The following is a 20441-nucleotide window of genomic DNA, read 5'->3' as shown; positions in this document are numbered from 1 at the left end:
TAACTGGGATGTAATGTATAGCATAAGGAATATAGTCAAGATATTGTAACAGCTTGGTAGGGTGATAGCTGGAACCTAGAATTATGTATATAAATGTTTTATCACTGTGTTGTACACCTGAAACTAATGTAATGTAATACTGTGCGTCAACTACCCTTCAATAAAAAATAATTATCTACAAAAAAAAAAAAAAAAAGAGTAATCAAGTCAGACAAATAATTATTGACTCTAAGGTCTTGCAACAAGCATTATTTAAGATGCAAAGGAGGAGTAACACCTAAGTCTGTATCCTCTAAATCCATACCCTTATAATAGGGAAGATGACAACTACATGGAAAATTATAATGAAAGGTTAGTCAGCTTTCTTACATTTAGCTTTGGTATAACTCATACTTTCACACATTACATGATGAAATCCCTAGGCCATCGGTCTGTCTACATCAACTGACCAACAAGCTTTTAGTTACAGTCCAATTAATATTGCCTATTAACTGAGAGTTCATATTTTTGTAAAGTCTCCATCTTTCTATAATAGCATTATTCTAATATTTTATTGTATTTCATCCTTGCATTACCAAAAATGTTTGCTAACAGAAAAAAAGTGTGAATAGTAGTGAGACATAGGACTCAGAAACTTAATTCACTTGAGACAAAAACAAAAATTATTAGGCATACTGAATACAGCAATAAAAACTTTATATACTCATTGGAATTACACTGTAGCTACAAGTTCAGTTATGAGGCAAAAATATCAAAATCAAGTAACAAAGTGCTTGAGATAGTAAAAATTATAATGAAAAGCTGAGATATTTCATTCTATGTTTAATATTTTTGGACACCAATTGTAACCTCTAGCACATACATCTATGGATTGACTTGCAGACACTTTGAAGAAAACATTCTGCTCAAACATTAAACACTGGCTGTGTGAGACAAAATTATAAATTTGTGGCATTATAAAGTTGTTAAATAAGACTTTTGGAAGAAAAAATGGTATTAATACAAAGGAGTAAAGACAGCATTCCAGTTGGCCCTGAAGAATGAACAGAATTTGGGGGACAGGAGTATAAGCATTCTATTAGTGGGACCAAAATGGTTTAAATAAGGGTACACGGGAGGGTAGAGAAAAAGATAGGTTAAGCTAAATTCAAAGTATAGAGGATCTTGAACATCATACAAAGAATTTGGACTTTATTCTATAACAACTGGGATGTACCAAAGACTGTTACTTTCTATTACTACATCTTTAAGCAGACAACGACAGCATATGTTAAGATTAACAGAAGGTTGTGGGTAGGAAAGACTGGAGCAAGAAAAAGGCTGTTACAGGTTGCTGCAGTAGGTAATCAGAGTCTGAAATAGCAATGTGGCAGTAGAAATAAGCCGAAGTGAGAGACAGAAACAACCAAAGTTGACTTAAATATGGGGAAAGTTGACTAAGATTGCAGGCCTAAGTAACAAAGACAGAGTGTGCAATAAGGAAGCAGTATCACTTCTGTGCCATTCCTACAAGACGTATATCCTGAATCTTAATCACAAAGAAACACTAGGTGAGCCCAAACTGAGAAATACTCTATGAAAACAACTGCCCTGTAACTGTTAAAAATGTCATCATGAAAGTCAAAGAAAAACCAAGGAACTGGCTGATAAAGACAGAAGAGACGTGACAACTGAATGCAGCCCGTTAGTTGGCTGGCACACGGGTAAAACTAGAAGGGGTCTGGGGAATGTTAATTCCCAGTAACAAGTGTTAATGTTAGTTATTGAAATAATTAATACCATGTTTATATTAGTTAAATACTGTATTCATGTCAATTTCTTGCTCTGGATGGTTGTATTGTGGTTATACATTAATGTCTTTAGGATGAGGAGGATTCAGATCAGCAACTTACTTTCAAATGATTCAGGAAAAGTTATTTGTGCTATACTTCCAACTTTTCTGTAAGTTTGTAACTTTTACATTAAGAAAAAAATTAAAATATGTTCATTAAAAAAAAGAAGTAGGCAAGGATGACCACTAGTTGAGTCAAGCTCAAACTGTTTCTGATTCTTAAAAACCTCAGAAGTTTAAAGTTACTTTTTCCTGATTTATCAAGAGGATATGTGATTCCCAACAAGTATGAAGAATTGGGGGCAAAGGGCAGTGCCTGGAGTTTCCCTATCCAGAGGCCCACTGTTACTGGTTTACTTCCTACAAATCTTTCTTGAGCATGTTTTCCACTTTACAGAGCAGCAATCATGTATTATGAAGATTGGCATGCTAGGTTTTTGTTTTTCCAACTACCATTATATCATCCTAACATTCACACTAAATATTTCTAATAGCTTTATATAATCCCACAAATAGATCTGCCACCGCATAACCATGGAAAGACAATGTTCTTACTTTTCAACTGTGCTGAAAAACTGAGCCAAAGTCCACATCCCCCAATTTTGGATTGTGATCCTAGTCACTCCGTTGCCAGTCTTCCAATAAATGAACCTACATTTAAAAAATTCAACAAATACCTCAAATAACTATATTCAACCAACTTGAAAAACCAAAACAAAGGTCATTCTAGAATTTGCAAAAATGCACAGTGTTGAATATTTAAGTAATTGGAAACTACCTAATTTGGAAACTGGTCAATGACCGTACTGCCCCTATTAACTTTTTGCTGCCTCCATAGAACTTCATTTCGTTTTGACCCTGAAACTAAAAGATTTTGCGGCAGTGGTTAAAATCTGTTTCAAGTAGCTGGGCCCTTCCCTGAATAACCATTTCCTCATTTCTTACACGGAAGTAACTGATCTAAAGGCAACAAAAGATGTACTGGTGGCAGTGGAGGCCTTGCACTTCAGGACACTCTCAGCAGCAGTTTTCTTTGGGTGATAAACTTCAAGGGAGCATAGGCCTCAAGGCTGTCTGGTCCCTCAAATCAAGAAGCCCTTTCAGGGGTTCTTTCTTCCTCTTTGTAGAAACTACCCTTTGGGAACCCCTTATGAGGCTTTTGTCATTCATTCCTACCCCACTTCCTAATGATCTAACCTATCCTGTGTCCTTGTCTTTGCATCCCAGACTCGGAGAACCTTAAAAATATTCCCGTTTCTTTGGGAATATCCCAAATTCCGATCCTTGGTTCCTTCCCCTTTTATCTTTTAATCATACCAAAAGTACTCTACCCTCTTTCTCCAATTTAACATCTACAAAAGAGAAGCAAGCTAAAGAAGCACAAAAACTGACCCCAGCTTCACTAGGACTCTTGGCTACTGAGCAATCCTAGGAGGGCATATTCCCAGTATTTTCCACTCCACAAGACCAAGCCCTGACCCTAGCCTCTTCACTTTCAGGAAATGGGAAGGACAATCCACATGAACCCCCCAAAATTGTCTTGCCATGATCTGATTCTGACCACATTCATAGTTCCTCCTCCTATGTATGACTTCATGCATTTGGTTCATGCTGTTCTCTACCTAGAAAGCCGTTTCCCCATCCTTTGGTCCCTGTTCTTCCACCAAAGCTGTATTAGTTATTTTACACTTTTAGTGGCAGAAGGGAAAATGGTGTTCATTAAATACCTTGTGCCTGTATTCAGATTACACTCAGATTTAAACTGAGGCTTTAAAATTTTTTGACCTATCCGTGTCTATAAACCACTCTTGTGTATGGAAATATTTAGTAATTACTAGGAAGCATTTAAGTATGAAGAATTTGCTAGCAAGCAAGACTTTTTTTTTTTTTTTTAACAGCTTACCATACTCACTTTAACCCAAGAACCACAAAAGTGTCTCACCTTCCACTAGATGGCAATCTTGGTCAGCAGTGACTCAAAAAGACAGGATTCCAACTGAGCCAAGAGACAAATGTGAAGAGACTTCTTTAAACAGCCATGTCACTTGCTCCGACAGAGGTCTTCAGTTAGGCTACACTGGGATTATGACAAAATACGATAAAGATCACTTTTTTTTAAAGATGTACATACATTTTATTTTTATTAAGGTATAATTGATAGACACTTTTATGAATGTTTCACATGAAAAACGATGTGGTTACTACATTCACCCATATTATTAAGTACCCACCTATACCCCATTGCAGTCACTGTCCATCAGTGTAGTAAGATGCCACAGATGCACTATTTGCCTTCTCTGTCGTACACTGACTTCCCTGTAACCCCCCACACCATGTGTACTAAAAGTAATACCCTCAATCCCCTTCTCTCTCCCTCTCCACCTGCCTTCCCACAACCCTCCCCTTTGGTAACCCCTAGTCCCTTCTTGGAGTCTGTGATTCTGCTGCTGTTTTGTTCTTTCAGTTTTGCTTCATTGTTATACTCCACAAATGAGGGAAATCATTTGGCCCGTGTCTTTCTCCACCTGGCTTATTTCACTGAGCATAATATCCTCCAGCTCCATCCATGTTGTTGTAAATGGTAGGATTTGTTTCTTTCTTATGGCTGAATAGTATTCCATTGTGTATATATACAACCTCTTCTTTATCCATTCATCTACTGATGGACACTTAGGCTGCTTCCATATCTTGGCTATTGTAAATATTGCTGCGATAAACACAGGAGTGCATACGTCTTTTTAAATCTGAGAACTTGTATTCTTTGGGTAAATTCCTAGGAGTGGGATTCCAGGGTCAAATGGTATTTCTATTTTTAGTTTTTTGAAGAACTTCCATATTGCTTTCCACAATGGTTGAACTAGCTTACATTCCCACCAACAGTGTAGGAGGGTTCCCCTTTCTCCGCATCCTCACCAGCATTTGTTGTTGTCTTTTGGATGTTGGCCATCCTAACTGGTGTGAGGTGGCATCCCACTGTGGTTCTAATTTGCATTTCCCTGATGATTAGTGATGTGGAGCATCTTTTCATGTATCTGTTGGCCATCTGAATTTCTTCTTTGGAGAATTATCTCTGAATATCCTCCACCCATTTTTTTAATTGGGTTATTTGATTTTTGTTTGTTGAGGTGCATGAGCTCTGTATATTTTGGATGTTAATCCCTTGTCAGATACGTCGTTTACAAATATATTCTCCCATACTGTAGGATGCCTTTTTGTTCTGTTGATGGTGTCCTTTGCCACACAGGAGCTTTTTAGTTTGATGTAGTCTTGTGTGCTCATTTTTGCTTTTGTTTCCCTTGCTTGAGGAGATGCATTCAGGAAGAAGTTGCTCACGTTTATATTCAGGAGATTTTTGCCTATGTTGTCTTCTAAGAGTTCCATGGTTTCATGACTTATATTCAGGTCTTTGATCCATTCTGAGTTTACTTTTGTGTATGGGGTTAGACAATAATCCAGTTTCTAATTCTCTTGCATGTAGCTGTACAGTTTTGCCAACAAGTTGTTGTCCATGATATGTATGTCCATAGCTCCTTTATCATATATTAATTGACCATATATGGTTAGGTTTATATTTGAGCTCTCTGTGTTGTTCCATTGGTCTATTGTTCTGTTCTTGTGCCAGTACCGAATTGTTTTGATTACTGTGGCTTTGTAGTAGAGCTTGAAGTTGGGGAGCATAATCCCCTCTGCTTTATTCTTCCTTCTTAGGATTGCTTTGGCTATTCGGGCTCTTTTGTGGTTCCATATGAATTTTAGAAAATGATTTGCTGTAGTTCGTTGAAGAATGCTCTTGGTATTTTGATAGGAATTGCATTGAATCTGCAGATTGCTTTAGGCAGGATGGCCATTTTAACAATATTAATTCTTCCTATCCATGAGCATGGGATGTATTTCCAGGTATTGGTATCTTCTTTAATTTCTCTCACGGGTGCCTTGCAGTTTTCAGAGTACAGGTCTTTCACTTCCTTATTTAGGTTTATTCCTAGATATTTTATTCTTTTTGATGCAATTGTAAATGGAATTGTTTTTCTGATTTTTCTTTCTGCTAGTTCATCATTAGTGTATAGGAATGCAACAAATTTCTGTGTATTTTTTATCCTGCAACTTCGCTGAATTCAGATATTAGATCTAGTAGTTTTGGAGTGGATTCTTTAGGGTTTTTTATGTACAACATCGTGTCATCTGCAAACAGTGACAATTTAACTTTTCCCTTACCAGTCTGGATACCCTTTATTTCTTTGTGTTGTCTAACTGCTGTGGCAAGGACATCAAGAACTATGTTGAATAAAAGTGGAGTAGGCATTCTTGTCTTGTTCCCAATCTTAAAGGAAAGGTTTTTGGCTTCTTGCTGTTAAGTATGATGTTGACTGTGGGTTTGTTATATATGGCCTTTATTATGTTGAGGTACTTGCCCTCTATATCCATTTTTTCGAGATTTTTTTTATCATGAATGGATGCTGAATTTTGTTGAATGCTTTTTCAGCATCTATGGAGTGTGGTTTTTGTCCTTCTTTTTGATGTAGTGGATGAAGTTGATGGATTTTCTAGTATTGTACCATCTTTGCATCCCTGGAATATATCCTTACTTGATCATGGTAAATATCTTTTTGACATATTTTTGAATTCAGTTTGCTAATATTTTGTTGAGTATTTTTACATCTATGTTCATCAGGGATATTGGCCTGTAATTTTCTTTTTTTGTGATGTCTTTGCCTGGTTTTGGTATTAGAGTGATGCTGGCTTCATAGAATTAGTTTGGAAGTATTTCCTCTTCTACTTTTTGAAAAACTTTGAGGGTGGGTATTAGGTCTTCACTAAATATTTGATGAAATTCAACGGTGAAGCCATCTGGTCCAGGAGTTTTGTTTTTAGGTAGGTTTCTGATTACCAATTCAATTTTGTTGTTGGTAGTTGGTCTGCTCAAATTTTGTTTCTTTCTGGGTCAGCCTTGGAAGGTTGCATTTTTCTAGAAAGTTGTCCATTTCTTCTAGGTTATCCAGTTTGTTAGCATGCAATTTTTCATAGTATTATCTAATAATTCTTTGTATTTCTGTGGTGTCTGTAGTGATTTTTCCTTTCTCATTTCTGACTGTTTATGTGTGTAGGCTCTCTTTTTTTCTTGGTAAGTCTGGCTAGGGGTTTATCTATTTTGTTTATTTTCTTGAAGAACCAGCTCTTGCTTTCATTGATTCTTTCAATTGTTTTACTCGTCTCGATTTTATTTGTGTTCTAATCCTTATTATGTCCCACCTTCTACTGACTTTGGACCTCATTTGTTCTCTTTCTAGTTTCATTAATTATGAGTTTAGACTGTTCTTATGGGATTGTTTTTCTTTCATAATGTAGGCCTGTATTGCAATATACTTCCCTCTTAGCATGGCCTTCACTGCATCCCACAGATTTTGCATTGTTGAATTATTACTGTCATTTGTCTCCATATGTTGCTTGATCTGTTTTTATTTGGTCATTGATCCATTGATTATTTAGGAGCATGTTGTGAAGCCTCTATGTGTTTGTGGGACTTTTTGTTTTCTTTGCATGATTTATTTCTAGTTTCATACCTTTGTGGTCTGAGAAGCTGGTTGGTATAATTTCAGTCTTTCTGAATTTACTGAGGCTCTTTTTGTGGCCTAGTATATAATCTATTCTTAAAAATGTTCCATGTGCACTTAAGAATGTGTATTCTGCTGCTTTTGGATGTAGATTTCTGTACATGTCTGTTAGGTCCATCTGTTCTGTGTTGTTCAGTGCCTCTGTCTCCTTACTTCCTGTCTGGTTTATCTGTCCTTTGGAGTGGTGTGTTGAAGTCTCATAGAATGAATGCATTGCATTTTATTTCCTCTTTTAATTCTGTTAGTATGTTTCATGTATGTAGGTGCTCCTCTGTTGGGTGCATAGATATTTATAATGGTTATATCCTCTTGTTGAACTGACCCCTTTATCATTATGTAATGTCCTTGTCCCTTGTGACTTTGTTTTGAAGTCTATTTTGTGTGATACAAGTATTGCAACTCCTGCTTTTTCTCCCTAATATTTGCACGAAATATCTTTTTCCATCCCTTTACTTTTAGTCTGTGTATATCTTTGGGTTTAAAGTGAGTCTCTTGTAGGCAGCATATAGATGGGTGCTGTTTTTTTATCCATTCAGTGACTCTATGTCTTTTGATTGGTGCATTCAGACCACTGACATTTAGGGTGATTGATAGGTATGTACTTATTGACATTGCAGGCTTTAGATTTGTGGTTACCAAGGTTCAAGGTTAACTTCCTTACTATCTAAGAGTCTAACTTAACTCACTTAATATGCTATTGATTAAGATCACTTTTGATCATTTCATATATAGCCTACTACTCTAGAATGACTCAAAAAATATTAGTACTTCATGTCTTGCCTCTTTACAAATAGACTGTAAACACCCTGTGACAGACTGCCTCACACTTGTATTCATCTTCACCTTTTAAAACTTTAATCACAGTTCCCCAGAAATTAAAAATGTATACCACAGAAAATGGCTATTTTATATTTACAATGGAACATAAGGACAAATACAACTTTTCCCAGGTGGTCTCAAACTTCTCTTTGGGAAGCAGAGTAGCTAAGGTGCAATGGTATAATGTATAACTGAAGAGAAATCTGAATGACCATGTCCCATGGCCAAAGTAGGAAAATTAGGCAACACAGTTTTTCCCCCAATCCCCTCATTAAAGACAGCACAGGACTACTGCTCATACCTCTTTACTCTCAGCTCTGCTCCCAATCTGGTTTAAAACTTCACATAAATAATAATCTTTGGGGCCTCAATTTGTTTCTTTATAAAGTAATAGGTCTTAAAGGTCCTAAAATTTTGACATCCAAAATATTTTTAAGACAAAAAAGTACCTAGAGGTGTTAAAAGAAGAAAGATAATATATATTCAACATTTTGAACTGATTTACCTAGAGACAAAATATTTATTACTTCAACAACCTTGATGAAACACTGGATAGAGAATTGCTTTGAAGAAACTATGTTGAAAATACCTTCTTCCTATTTCCTTTTAAGCAATGCTCTCTAGGAAGTATCAATTACCATGGTTACCATGACACTATACCCAGACTGTTACTACATAGTACTTACTTTCAGAAATATTTCTGTCATTCTGTAAAAAGCTGAAAATAAGAACTCAGGGAGGGCTAGAATTTCTGGGCTTCTTAATGTTCAGCTAGTTACTTGGGCTCAATAGCAAGAGGCCACCACTGAGTAAGGAAGGGCAGGAGCCTGCTAGCTTCCCATACAAGCATAAGGCATTGGTATTTAATGGAAGCAAGCTATCCTCAGACCCCTTTCAGTGCCTTAAGCTAGACAGCAAAGACACCAGAAAACCTAAAACCCCAGCTAGGAGATGGGCCATGTGCCCAGACACTCAGTCCTAACAACAAATAAAACAAGTGTTTTGTTGTAGTTACCATGTCATCTTCGTCAAAAGGCACATACATTCCATTAATAAATTCAAACACAAAACTTAAAGACCAGATTAATAAACTAGAACACTAAATAGTGTTAACAGCTTCAAGGACAATACAAAAGTTAAATTATTCCACTTAGCATGCATTTGTTACGGAAATGCAAAGCACAAGTCCTGCAAAATAAATGTCAAATTGCTAAAAGTAATGGGAAGGTAAGACAGGGAAGGAGGGAAGAAGGCAGTAGTAGAAAAGGAGGGTGATAGAGGGTGTTCATGTCAAAACATAAAGCTCATTCTTAAAAAGAAATGACTAGGCTAATGGTTTATTTTTGGCACAAGCTTTTAAATCTGACATTTTATATGAAAGGTTAGACAAACAAAATATTTTCAGAGTTAGGGATACTACAACACTCAGATGGACAAATTGACAAATTTTGACAGAGAATAGAACTCTTTAAGATATTTTAAGAAGCTAGTTTATTCTGGTTTCATCTCAGCAAGATGAGACAGGAAAAAAAATGTGACATCTGGATGGTCCCTTTATCTCATCCTACTTCTCCTAGTCATCACTAGACATATGAGCCCAATACTACCCTTTCAACACAGCAGTCCAATTCGCTCAGGAGAGGCATGCACTCTTCATCTGCCTGTCACTCCTGTAACTCCACACAATAAACTAAGTATATGCTTTAAACACACCCAGTGGCTTGTACCCAGATGTTCCACTTATATCCTTGCCCTCTTCTTCCCGCTCCCGGCACATTACTGGACTCTGCAGAGAGAATGCCTGTGTGGTACTTTGCAAGCACTAAGCTCTGATTGGGGAGCAGGTGCGCGAGGGACAGCAGAATCCAGCCTGAGTATTTGCCATGTGTGTAGAGCAAGAAAAAGGTTGGGAACACATTTAAACCTCAGGAACTTCCTTGTTTTTTCACTCTAGTAGGGGAAACTGACTACAAAACACTGAAGAAAATCTTTAACATACCAGAGTAATCATTCGACAGAATCTCCTCAAAATTATTGTTCAAAATTTACAACATAGAAGCCATAGAAAATTTGCGTTATAACTACCAACCACATTCAACAAAGGTATAAAACACAATTACTTTATTCATTTCTTATAATCAAATACTGCCAGCTAACAAGTACTTCCACTCATGCATCATTAAAAATAAAAGGTTACTTCCTTGGTATTTTCAAATGATGCATTATACAATAAACAAAAAGAGTTAGAACTTAAAATGCACCCTGATTAATTATGTAAACTGGTAATCTTTTTAAAAAGCATAACTAATAATTTGGTTCCTTTCTTCATAAAATGGAAATTTAAATATTTCTCCTGATAGTCTTGAGGTTATTGTCATGTCATGAGTAGTGCAAAGTGTAGCACACAGAACTTCATCTAGAAAGGTGTGTCTTACACACCTCATCACACAGATGAAATGTGCTTAACAAAATGCATGATAGAAAGCATGTTTCAAATACAAGGCAGCCCATCGGGCCACCATATTATTTAGGTTTTGCATTATCATTTATGGCATTATAGATTAATTACACATAACATACTTTTATACATTTTAACCCTGAAGATAAGAAAAATAATTGTTTCTTGAAAAATCATTCCAGGTAGTCATTTGGTTTGTATCAGGAGAAAGTGAACCTCCGGAAGTTCAGTGTCTGCCAAGTGTGGAATCATAAGCTCAAGTCAATAAATCAGATATGTGACATATTTCACAGTGAGTGTTTCCCAAGTTCTGGCGTGCTTCCTCTTCCCCCTGCAGTACATGCCAAATGATGGAGCATCTCCGGGACTACCTTTGCACGTGGTTTCCCTTTTTTTTTTTGCTGGATTAACCATATTATTGTATTGTTTCCTCTTCAATGGCCTTCCAATTCAATTATTCATAAGTCCTTTAAGAATATCCTCAGAAAGCTCCATAAGGGGAAGTTCTGGAGATGGAAAATCCAAGGGCGGAAGATTGGGGATTGGAATATCCTTGGCTTTCCCAGTACTTGCTGCAAACTTCTGCCAGGTTGAAGAGGCTGCATCACTTTCTGAATGTGGTGGCAAGCTCCATAACTCCGACTTTTCTACAAAATCAGCATCTACATCCAGCTCCTTTTCTATTGGGCCTTTTAGAAGTCTGGCCTTTTCAGCCCTTAGTTGTTTATTTTCTTTCCTTAATTTTTCATTCTCAGCTACAAGGAATTCCACATGCCTCTTCAAATCTGCAATTTTGGTTGCCTGCTCCTCTATAATTGTTTTATCGTCTTTTGGGGCTTTGCTTCCAATGAATGGCTCTACTGGCTCACTCCTCTGCTGAAGTAAAAATAGTAGTGTGTCTGGATCTCTGTCAAAGACTCCCTTAATTTCAGGCAGGTGTTTCTCTGGGGAAGGGCTGTATGTCTGAGAGAGAAGGGGACTCTGGCCCTCTGCATCTTCAGCAGAGGGTTTGTGAGATGCCTGAAGATGGGCAGCCACATCCTTGTCTGTGCTCTGTTGGCCTTTCAATCTTTCCTCCCGCTTTGCCCTCTTCCACCTCTCTTGGATGAGGAGGAGCTGTTTCATGTGACTATCCCTTTGCAGTTCCAGTGATAAATGAGCCTAGTATGTGGAACAAAAGGTACAATTGAATATTTTAAGTCTCCTTAGTAATGTCTAAAAAATACTATTTCAAATTCTTCCTTTCTGAATAATCCAAGAAAACTTAAAATTTATAATCTATATTCACAATGCAATAGAACATTACAATTTTTTCAAAAATTGTATTAGGTATCAGCCAGGCCAGTGGTCCAGCCCTGCCCACGATCATGCCCACAGCAATTGCGGCCCCACCACAACAGGATGGCACATGGAGCTCACACAGGGGAAACCTCTGGAGCACCTGGCTCAGGTGGTGTGGTGGGACTGTGCTTCTGGGCCCCATACGACATCTACATAAGGCCACTCCTTCAAGACTAGGAGATGCAGCTGAACTACCTAATACAGAGAAACAACACAGAAAGGCAAGATGAAGAGACAAAGAAATATATTCTAAATGGAAGAACAAGACAAATCCTCAAAAAAAGAATCAATGGGAAAAGAGAAGCAATTACACAATGAAGAATTCAAATTAATGGTTATAAAGGTGCTTATTGAACTCAGGAGAAGAACAGATGAAAACAGAACTTCAGCAGATTGAAAATATAAGTACCAATCAGAGCTAAAGAACACAGTAAGAGAAATGAAAAATACTCTAGAGAGAATAAAGATCAGGTAAGATGATAGAGAACAACAAATATGCAACTGGAAGACAGGAGAGCAGAAATCATCAAAACTGAACAGCAGAAAGAAAAAAAATAATGTATTAAGTGAATATAGTTTAAGGAACCCATGAGACAACATCAAGTGTACTAACATTCACAATGTCAGAGATCAAACAAGGAAGCGAGAAAAATGGCACAAAACTTACAAGAAGAACAACTGAAGAGTTCCCTAACCTGGGGAAGGAAACAGATATTTAGGTCCTGGAAACACAGAGAATCCAAACAGGATGAACCCAAAAATCTACACCAAGACACTACAATTAAAATGCCAAAAATTAAATATAAAAAAGATAATCTTAAAAGACAGGGGGAAAAAACATTTAGTCAGAGTCACACAGGAAGCAGAGCAAGCAACAAGTACTATCTCCAGAGACTTCCAGGGGGAAAAAGATGGCTGAGTAGTAAGGCAAGGAGGAAACCTCCTGTCACACACACACCAAGGAAGGAACCACAGCAAATATAACTAACTGTGAAAATGTCCTAAAGACTGCAGAAAAGACCACCTACACCTCGTGAAGAAGACAAGAACACAGAGAAAGGTAAAGTGACAGAGCCACAATCAGGCGGGGCCCGAACCCTTCCCCTACCATAGCCCACAAATGGGAGAGAGGAACGGAGCAGGAAGGGGATATATGCTCAGGAATCCTATACACCCGGCCCTAGAGATCTGCTCTGGGACACGAGTTCACACTGCACTGGGCTTTGGTGATTAGCAGGGCTGGACATGAGGGACAGGAGCCCTCTGGGAGAATGAGATTCCTGCCACTTGTGAAGGACATCCTCTGATGGTCCTGCTGAGACCCAAAGAGAGGTAGGAGTTTGAAAGATTTACCAACAGTAGGAAAGGTGCCAGAAGGGCAATAATTGGAGGGAGATTGCTCCTCAAAAGAAAGGGCAGGTGGATGATGCTTCCCCAGCCCTCCCTGAGCCCAACTGGTCAGGTACTTGCAGAAGCCCCAAACACTCCATCCCCTTTGCTTGCGGTTCAGCCCCAAGGCACTTCCCTGCATGTACGCCAGCCCACTCAGCCTAGCAGCATCAGACTTTGCTCCCTGGCAGGCAAAGGGAGGCTTTCTCAAGCTTCTCAGCCCTGTATCAGCCCAATTAGAGAGGTGCCTGCAGAGCCAGCTCCTGGTACTCCTTCCTCCTTGCGGGTGGCCCAGCTCAGTGCCGTGCTCCCATGCACACCTAACCTTCCCACACGGTCAGCCCAGCAGCGCTGCCATACCTGCAGGGCAGGCAGAAGGCAGCCACCAACAACTATCCCAGCAGAAGTGCCACAACTCAGCTCATAAAGGGCCAGCAGGGGCGGGCTGCCATCCACAGTGGACTGGTATCAGCCACAGCAGGCAGACAGGCAGAAAGGCACCCCACTCACAGCCCACCAACAGCAACTGGGGCTCCTCTCCAAAGGAGGACCAGGCACTGGTGAGGAAAGAGTCCTGAGCTTCTGGACATCACAGGCTCCTTCACTAACCATTACTTGCTAAACCAGAAGGCATAGCAGATCCATCTAATACAAAAGAAGGAGGACAGAAACCCTGACAAAATAAGGAGGCAGAGGAATATGTTCCAAACAAAACTACAGGATAAGATACCAGTAAGAGGGCTACATCAGACATAGATCACAAATCTTCTTGATGAAGACTTCAAAGTAACAGTCATAAATATGCTCACGATCTGCAGAAAAATATTGACAATCTCAGCGACGACTGCAACAAAGAGAAACAAGAGTTGAAAAAAAGGCACTCAGAGCTGAAGAATATATAACTGAAATGAGATATACAATGGAGGGAATGAGTAATAGATTTCTGCAAGTACAGGAGATAATCAATTAAATGGAAATTAGAGAACAGGAACACAAAGCCAAGGAACAGAGAGGAAAAAGAATCTCTAGGAATTAGAAGCTGCTAAGAGAGCTGTGTGACAACTCCAAATAAAACAATGTTCCCATAATAGGGGTACCAGAAAGAGAAGAGATAGACAAAAGGGTTGATGTCTCTTTGAAGAAGTAATCGTTAGAAAGGTTATAAAAGCACAACTAGCTCCTAACAAAAGGAACCCCAGGAAGATAACACCAAGACATACAATAATTAAAATGACAAAGATTAAGGATAAGGAGAGGGTTTTGAAAGCAGTCAAAGAGAAAAAAAGGATTACTTATAAAGGGAAACCCCCTCAGGATATCAGATTGCTCAGCAGAAACTTTACAGGTTAGACGAGGGTGGCATGAAATAGTTAATGTATTGAAACAGAGGACCTTCAACGAAGAATACTCTACCCAGCAAGATTATCACTCAAATTTGAAGGAGAGATTAAAAATTTCCTAGATAAATAAAGATTGAAGGAATTCACCACTGTTAAACTGACATTATAGGAAATGTTAAAGGGACTTCTGTAGATGGAAATGTTCTTTTTTTTTTTTTACTTTATGCAGATTTTTTTAAATCTAGAAATTAGATCTACCCATATACTACATAACAACTATATTTTCCCATATCCACAATTTTCAAAATTTATTTTCTCAGAAAAATCTCAGTACCAATTAGAAAGCTTCCAGTGAAGGAGCATTTCTGATGAGTAGCTCATGTAGTCATGGAGGAATCAGTGCAGGGCTGCTTTTGACTGGACACTTCAAATTTTGGCTGCAGTGAACTAATTCACTGAAGCTGGCTTGGCCTTGGAATTGGAGCTGCTCTACAACTGAGTAATGAGGCCAGTTGGTCCCCAGTTTCCTCGGCTCCTCAGCCTTTATTCTTTTTTTTTTTTTTTTTTGTGAGGGCATCTCTCATATTTATTGATCAAATGGTTGTTAACGACAATAAAATTCTGTATAGGGGAGTCAATGCTCAATGCACAATCATTATTCCACCCCAAGCCTAATTTTTGTCAGTCTCCAATCTTCTGAGGCATAACAAACAAGTTTTTACATGTAGAACAAATTGATGGAAATGTTCTTTAGCCTAAATAGTTTTCACCACTGAAAATAAACCCACAGTAAAGGTAGCAGACGAGTGACTTACCAAGAAAGTATGAAATTAAAACAAAGGCAGAAAATCCAACTATACACAAAAAGTGCAGAATATGACATCTAATACATAAAGTGTGTCAGAGAAGGAAGAAGAATAAAATGAGTACTTTTAGATTGTGTTTGAATAATAGATAAATGAGTACTTTTAGACTGTGTTTGAAATAGAGTGAGTGGACATCAACTTAATATAAGCTGTTACATGGTTAGGAAGCTATCCATGAACCTTATGGTAACCACAAACCTAAAGCCTACAACAGATACATAAAAAATTTTTAAAAAGGAAATCCAATCATATCACTAAAGAAAAACTCAAATAACAAGAGAAGAGTATAAAAGAGGAAGAAAGGAACAGAGAGGAACCACAAAAACAACCAGTACACAATTAATAAAATGGTACTAAGTATATGCCTATCATTAACTGCCTTAAATGTAAATGGACTGAATGTACCAATCAAAAGACAAGGGTGGCAGAAGGGATAAAGAAACAAGATCCATCTATATGCTCATCTATATGCTGCCTACAAGAGACTCAGTTCAGACCTGAAGACATACACAGACTGAAAGTGAATGATGGAAAAAGATTATCCATGCAAATAATATGGAGAAAAAGCAGGGGTTTCAGTACTTGTATCAGACAAAATGAACTGCAAAACAAGTAATGTAACAAAAGACAAAGAAGAACATTACATAATGAAAAAGGGACCAGTCCAACAAGGGGATATAACCATTATAAACATCTGTGCACACAAAACATAAGCACCTATATGTAAAACAAATATTAACAGAACTACAGGGGGGAAATAGACTGAAACTCATACATATTAGGGGACTTTAACAGACCACTTATATCAATAGAGCAAACTGACAAAAATAAATAAGGAAACAGAGGCACTGAACACCACATTAGATCAAATGGACTTTGATCAGATAGCTACAGAACACTGCGTTCAAAAGCAGCAGGTATACATATTTCTTCTCAAGTGTACATGGAATGTTCTCCAGAACAGATGACAGCCTCAATAAATTCAAAAAGACTGAAATTGTATCAAGCAACTTCTCAGGCCATAATGGTATAAAACTAGAAATAAATTACACAAGAAACCAAAAAGCCCACAAACACATAAAGGCTAAACTACACACTTCTAAATTATCAACAGGTCAATGAACGAATCAAAACAATCTAGCAATACATGGAGACAAATGAAAACAAAAATAAATCAATCTAAAATTTGTGGGACATTGGCAAAAGTGGTTCTAAGAGGGAAGTACACAGCAATACCAGCCTACCTCAAGGAACAAGAACAGTCCCAAATAAACAGTCTAAACTGACAATTAAAGAACTAGACAATGAAGAACAAATGAAACCCAAAGTTAGTAGTAGGAGTGACATAATAAAGATCAGGCAGAAATAGAGAAAAATAAAACATAAAAAAAAAAATCAAAACCAAGAGCTGGCTCTTTGAGAAGATAAACAAAATAGACAAACCCCAGCCAGACTTTTCAAGAAAAAAAGAGAATACACAAATTAACAAAATCAGAAATGAAAAAGGAATAGTCACAATGGATACCAGAGAAATATACAAATCATTAGAGAATTCTATGAAAAATTATATGCTAATAATTTGGACAACCTAAAATAAATGGACAAATTCCTATAAAAGTACAACCTCCCAAGACCCAGGAAGAAACAAAATCTGAACAGACCAACTACCAGTAACAAATCTGAACTGGTAAGCAAAAAAAATCCCAAAAAACAAAAGTCAAGAACAAGATGGCTTCAGAGCTGAATTTTACCAAACATTTAATAGGAGTTAATACCCACCCTTAAATATTCCAAAAAGTAGAAGAGGAAATACTTCCCAACTTATTTTAGGAGGACCGCATAGGTCTAATAACAAAACCAGAAAAAGACAGGATGTCCACTCTTACCACTTTCATTCAACATAGTACTGGAGGCAATCAGACAAGGCAAAGAGATAAAAGGTATCCAAATCAGTGTGATATTACCTCACACCAGTTAGAATGGCCACCATCCAAAAAAGGAATAACAAGTGCTGGCAAGGGAACCCTCCTACACTGCTGGTGGAAATGTAAATTGGTGCAGCCACTGTGGAAAGCAGTATGAAGGTTCCTCAATAAACTAAAAACAGAAATGCCATAAGATCCAGTAATTCCACTTTTGGAATTTACCTTAAGAAAACAAAATCCCTGATTCAAAAAGATAGATGCACCCCTATGTTTATTGCTACATTATTTATAATAGCCAAGTTATGGAAGCAACCTTAGTGCCCATCAAGAGATGAATGGATAAAGATGATGTGGTACACTAAGGAATATTATTCAGCCATAAGAAAACTAAATCCTGCCATTTGTGACAACATGGACAGTCCTAGAGGGTATTATGCTAAGTGACTAAGCCAGGCAGACAAAGACAAATACCATATGATTTCACTTATCTGTGGAATAGAAAAACAAAGAAAACACAATGAACAAAAGAACAGTAAATTCAGACACTGAGAAGTGACTGGTGGTTACCAAGGGGGGGGGGCTGAGGTGGGTAAGTGGGTGGGGAGACAGAGGGGGATAGTTACAAAATTCTCAATCATAATTTAAGCTGATCTCAAGGATGATAGTATAGCATAAAGAATGTATCCAATGATTCTGTAACATCTTCCTATGCTCCCAGATAGTAAATGTACTAATGGGGGTGAGGATTTAACAATATGGGTAACTGCTGAACCACTGTGTTGCATACTTGAAACCAATTTAAGATTGTATATCAACTATACTTCAATTTTAAAAAACAGAAGTTATGTTTATGAATAATATTATTAAATAAAAATGCCCATTAGATAATAAAGCATGATTTAAGACTATACTGCATGTTATCTCAATTATGTAAATATATACACAAATGACAAGAATTAGAAGAAAATACTGATGTGTTATCTTCAGGTGGTGGAACTGTCACTCTTACCTTTTTTTTAATACATTTATGTATTATCTATATTTTCTATGGTGAATATTTAAGTTTTTTTGTCAGTGAGTGTTCATAGAAACTTTATGTTAACAATTTTCCACTCGTAAAAGTAATAATACTCTTTGTAGTTTATGTGAAAAAAAAACTTTAATATTTTCTTTAAAATACTGTCTGGCATTATGTCAACCACACTGTATTTTAAAAAACATTGTAAATGAGAAAAACACTGAAGTCCAAAAAATTACAATGCGATTTAAATTAGAATTCTATTCAACCTGGTATGGTTAAAAAATATAATAATTAATTACTTCTAGGTAAGCCAACATTTTCATTCATTAAACAGAACACTGCTCATTCAGGAAGTCAGAAGTCCTATTCCAAATCAACACAATGAATCAAACCTTTTTTGAACGTGCCTTACCCCTCTGCCATGCCATTTGTACTCAGCTTAAAATTAGTTAACTTTCCTCTTTAGACATTAATTCTAAAACTAGCTGAAAAGTCTCAATCAGCAGGCTGTTCAGAGAACTTAATGCATGTCTGTAATACTTGGGCAGCATGAACAATTCTATACAAAAAATTACATCTATACAAAAAAGAGAGCCCAGCTTTCAGGTTCTCTTGGTTCAGTTTGAGGAACTGGTGTTTTTCCCCCTCCGTCACTGATACCCCTCGCAAAAAGAGTCTCAATTCATTCAACAAACATTTACTAAGTACCTTCTATGTACCCATCACTTTTATAATCAGGAAATCATCTTTGGATAAAAATTTATCTTTGAATAAAGGCACTTTTAAAACCTAAACAGGTCTTCTCCCAAACACAAAAGGCAATTTAAAGACACTGGTGAAACAAAGTTTCAAGTACCACAATTGCTTAAGAGTTCAGGAAAACATAAATTCAGATTTAGATTTTGTTTGACAAGCAAAGGGAAGGCCAACTGGTTTTCCCTTGGCCAGGCCTGCTTACTTTTTGTGAGCTAATGGTCAAATGAGCTACAAGTAAAGGCCCTAAGATGGGTCACATACTGACAGACCTGAAATGTGTGAGAATCAAGTAACCACTAGAAAAAAGGACAGAAGTTTCTATATGCCATGTCTGTTGTTAAACAACATCATTTAGTTTCAATTTTCTTTCCAAAATTTTTGACTAGTTTTAAGAGGGGCCCAATGCTTTATACACAACTCAAATCTCCAAGGGAAATCCTTCTAACCCTTGTTGCAAATATTATGAAATTGTCTCACCTGATCAGATTGTGTCAGCTTCATGGCTTCAGAAAGATATGCTGGTTAAAAAAAAGAAGAAGGCACATCAACACGAGTGTCACCATTTTGGAATTAACAGATCAATGTAAGAATTTTAATACTCCTCATACTACAAAGAGAAGTAGTCTTAGAACCAATTCTACTACATAGTTACCTGGTCCCTAAAAAAGAAACGCAAAAGAGATTTTTAAAAAGGATGAGATTCTTAACTTCTCCAAAAAAAGATGTCAGTGGTAATCAAAGATAGATATTGCTTACTGTATCTTGAAGGGGTTTGTTCTTTAAAACCCCTATAGATTTCACAATTAAGATGATGACCTAGTCAGAAATAAAGGCTGAACCTTTCAAACCCCATTATTCATTATAATCACAAAAGATCAAGAGACTGATTATCAATTATTTTTTACCCACATGAATACCTGGACTATATCATTTTCGCCTCCTACAGAACTATTTTTCTTGAATTGTTCCTAAGCTATATGTCGTCATCTTACTATAAATTAGGTAATTTAAAAGCCCTAAGAACTTGACATATTTATAGTAAACAAGTTGTTGAGGACAGTATAATGTCATTTATAAAGGCCA

The 20441-nt window shown here is 37.2% G+C and overlaps 1 protein-coding gene across 3 annotated transcripts in view; it reads right to left on the bottom strand.

Moving 5' to 3' along the window:
• Positions 1-9727: 9727 nt before the first annotated feature.
• Positions 9728-20441, bottom strand: part of NRBF2 (nuclear receptor binding factor 2) — a 29433-nt gene continuing 18719 nt past the window's right edge. For all 3 annotated transcript variants that reach the window (XM_057505905.1, XM_057505906.1, XM_036895104.2), the window contains 2 exons: positions 19836-19876; positions 9728-11881 (listed from right to left, as the gene is read on the bottom strand). In XM_057505905.1, coding sequence (XP_057361888.1) covers positions 11171-11881; positions 19836-19876 — 752 coding nt within the window. In that variant the 3' untranslated portion in view covers positions 9728-11170. The remainder of the gene's footprint in view (positions 11882-19835; positions 19877-20441) is intronic.

Source organism: Manis pentadactyla, chromosome 8, assembly GCF_030020395.1.
Source record: "Manis pentadactyla isolate mManPen7 chromosome 8, mManPen7.hap1, whole genome shotgun sequence".
Taxonomy (NCBI): domain Eukaryota; kingdom Metazoa; phylum Chordata; class Mammalia; order Pholidota; family Manidae; genus Manis; species Manis pentadactyla.
Note: the sequence above shows the minus strand (reverse complement) of the source record. Positions and strands in the feature narration are given on the sequence as shown.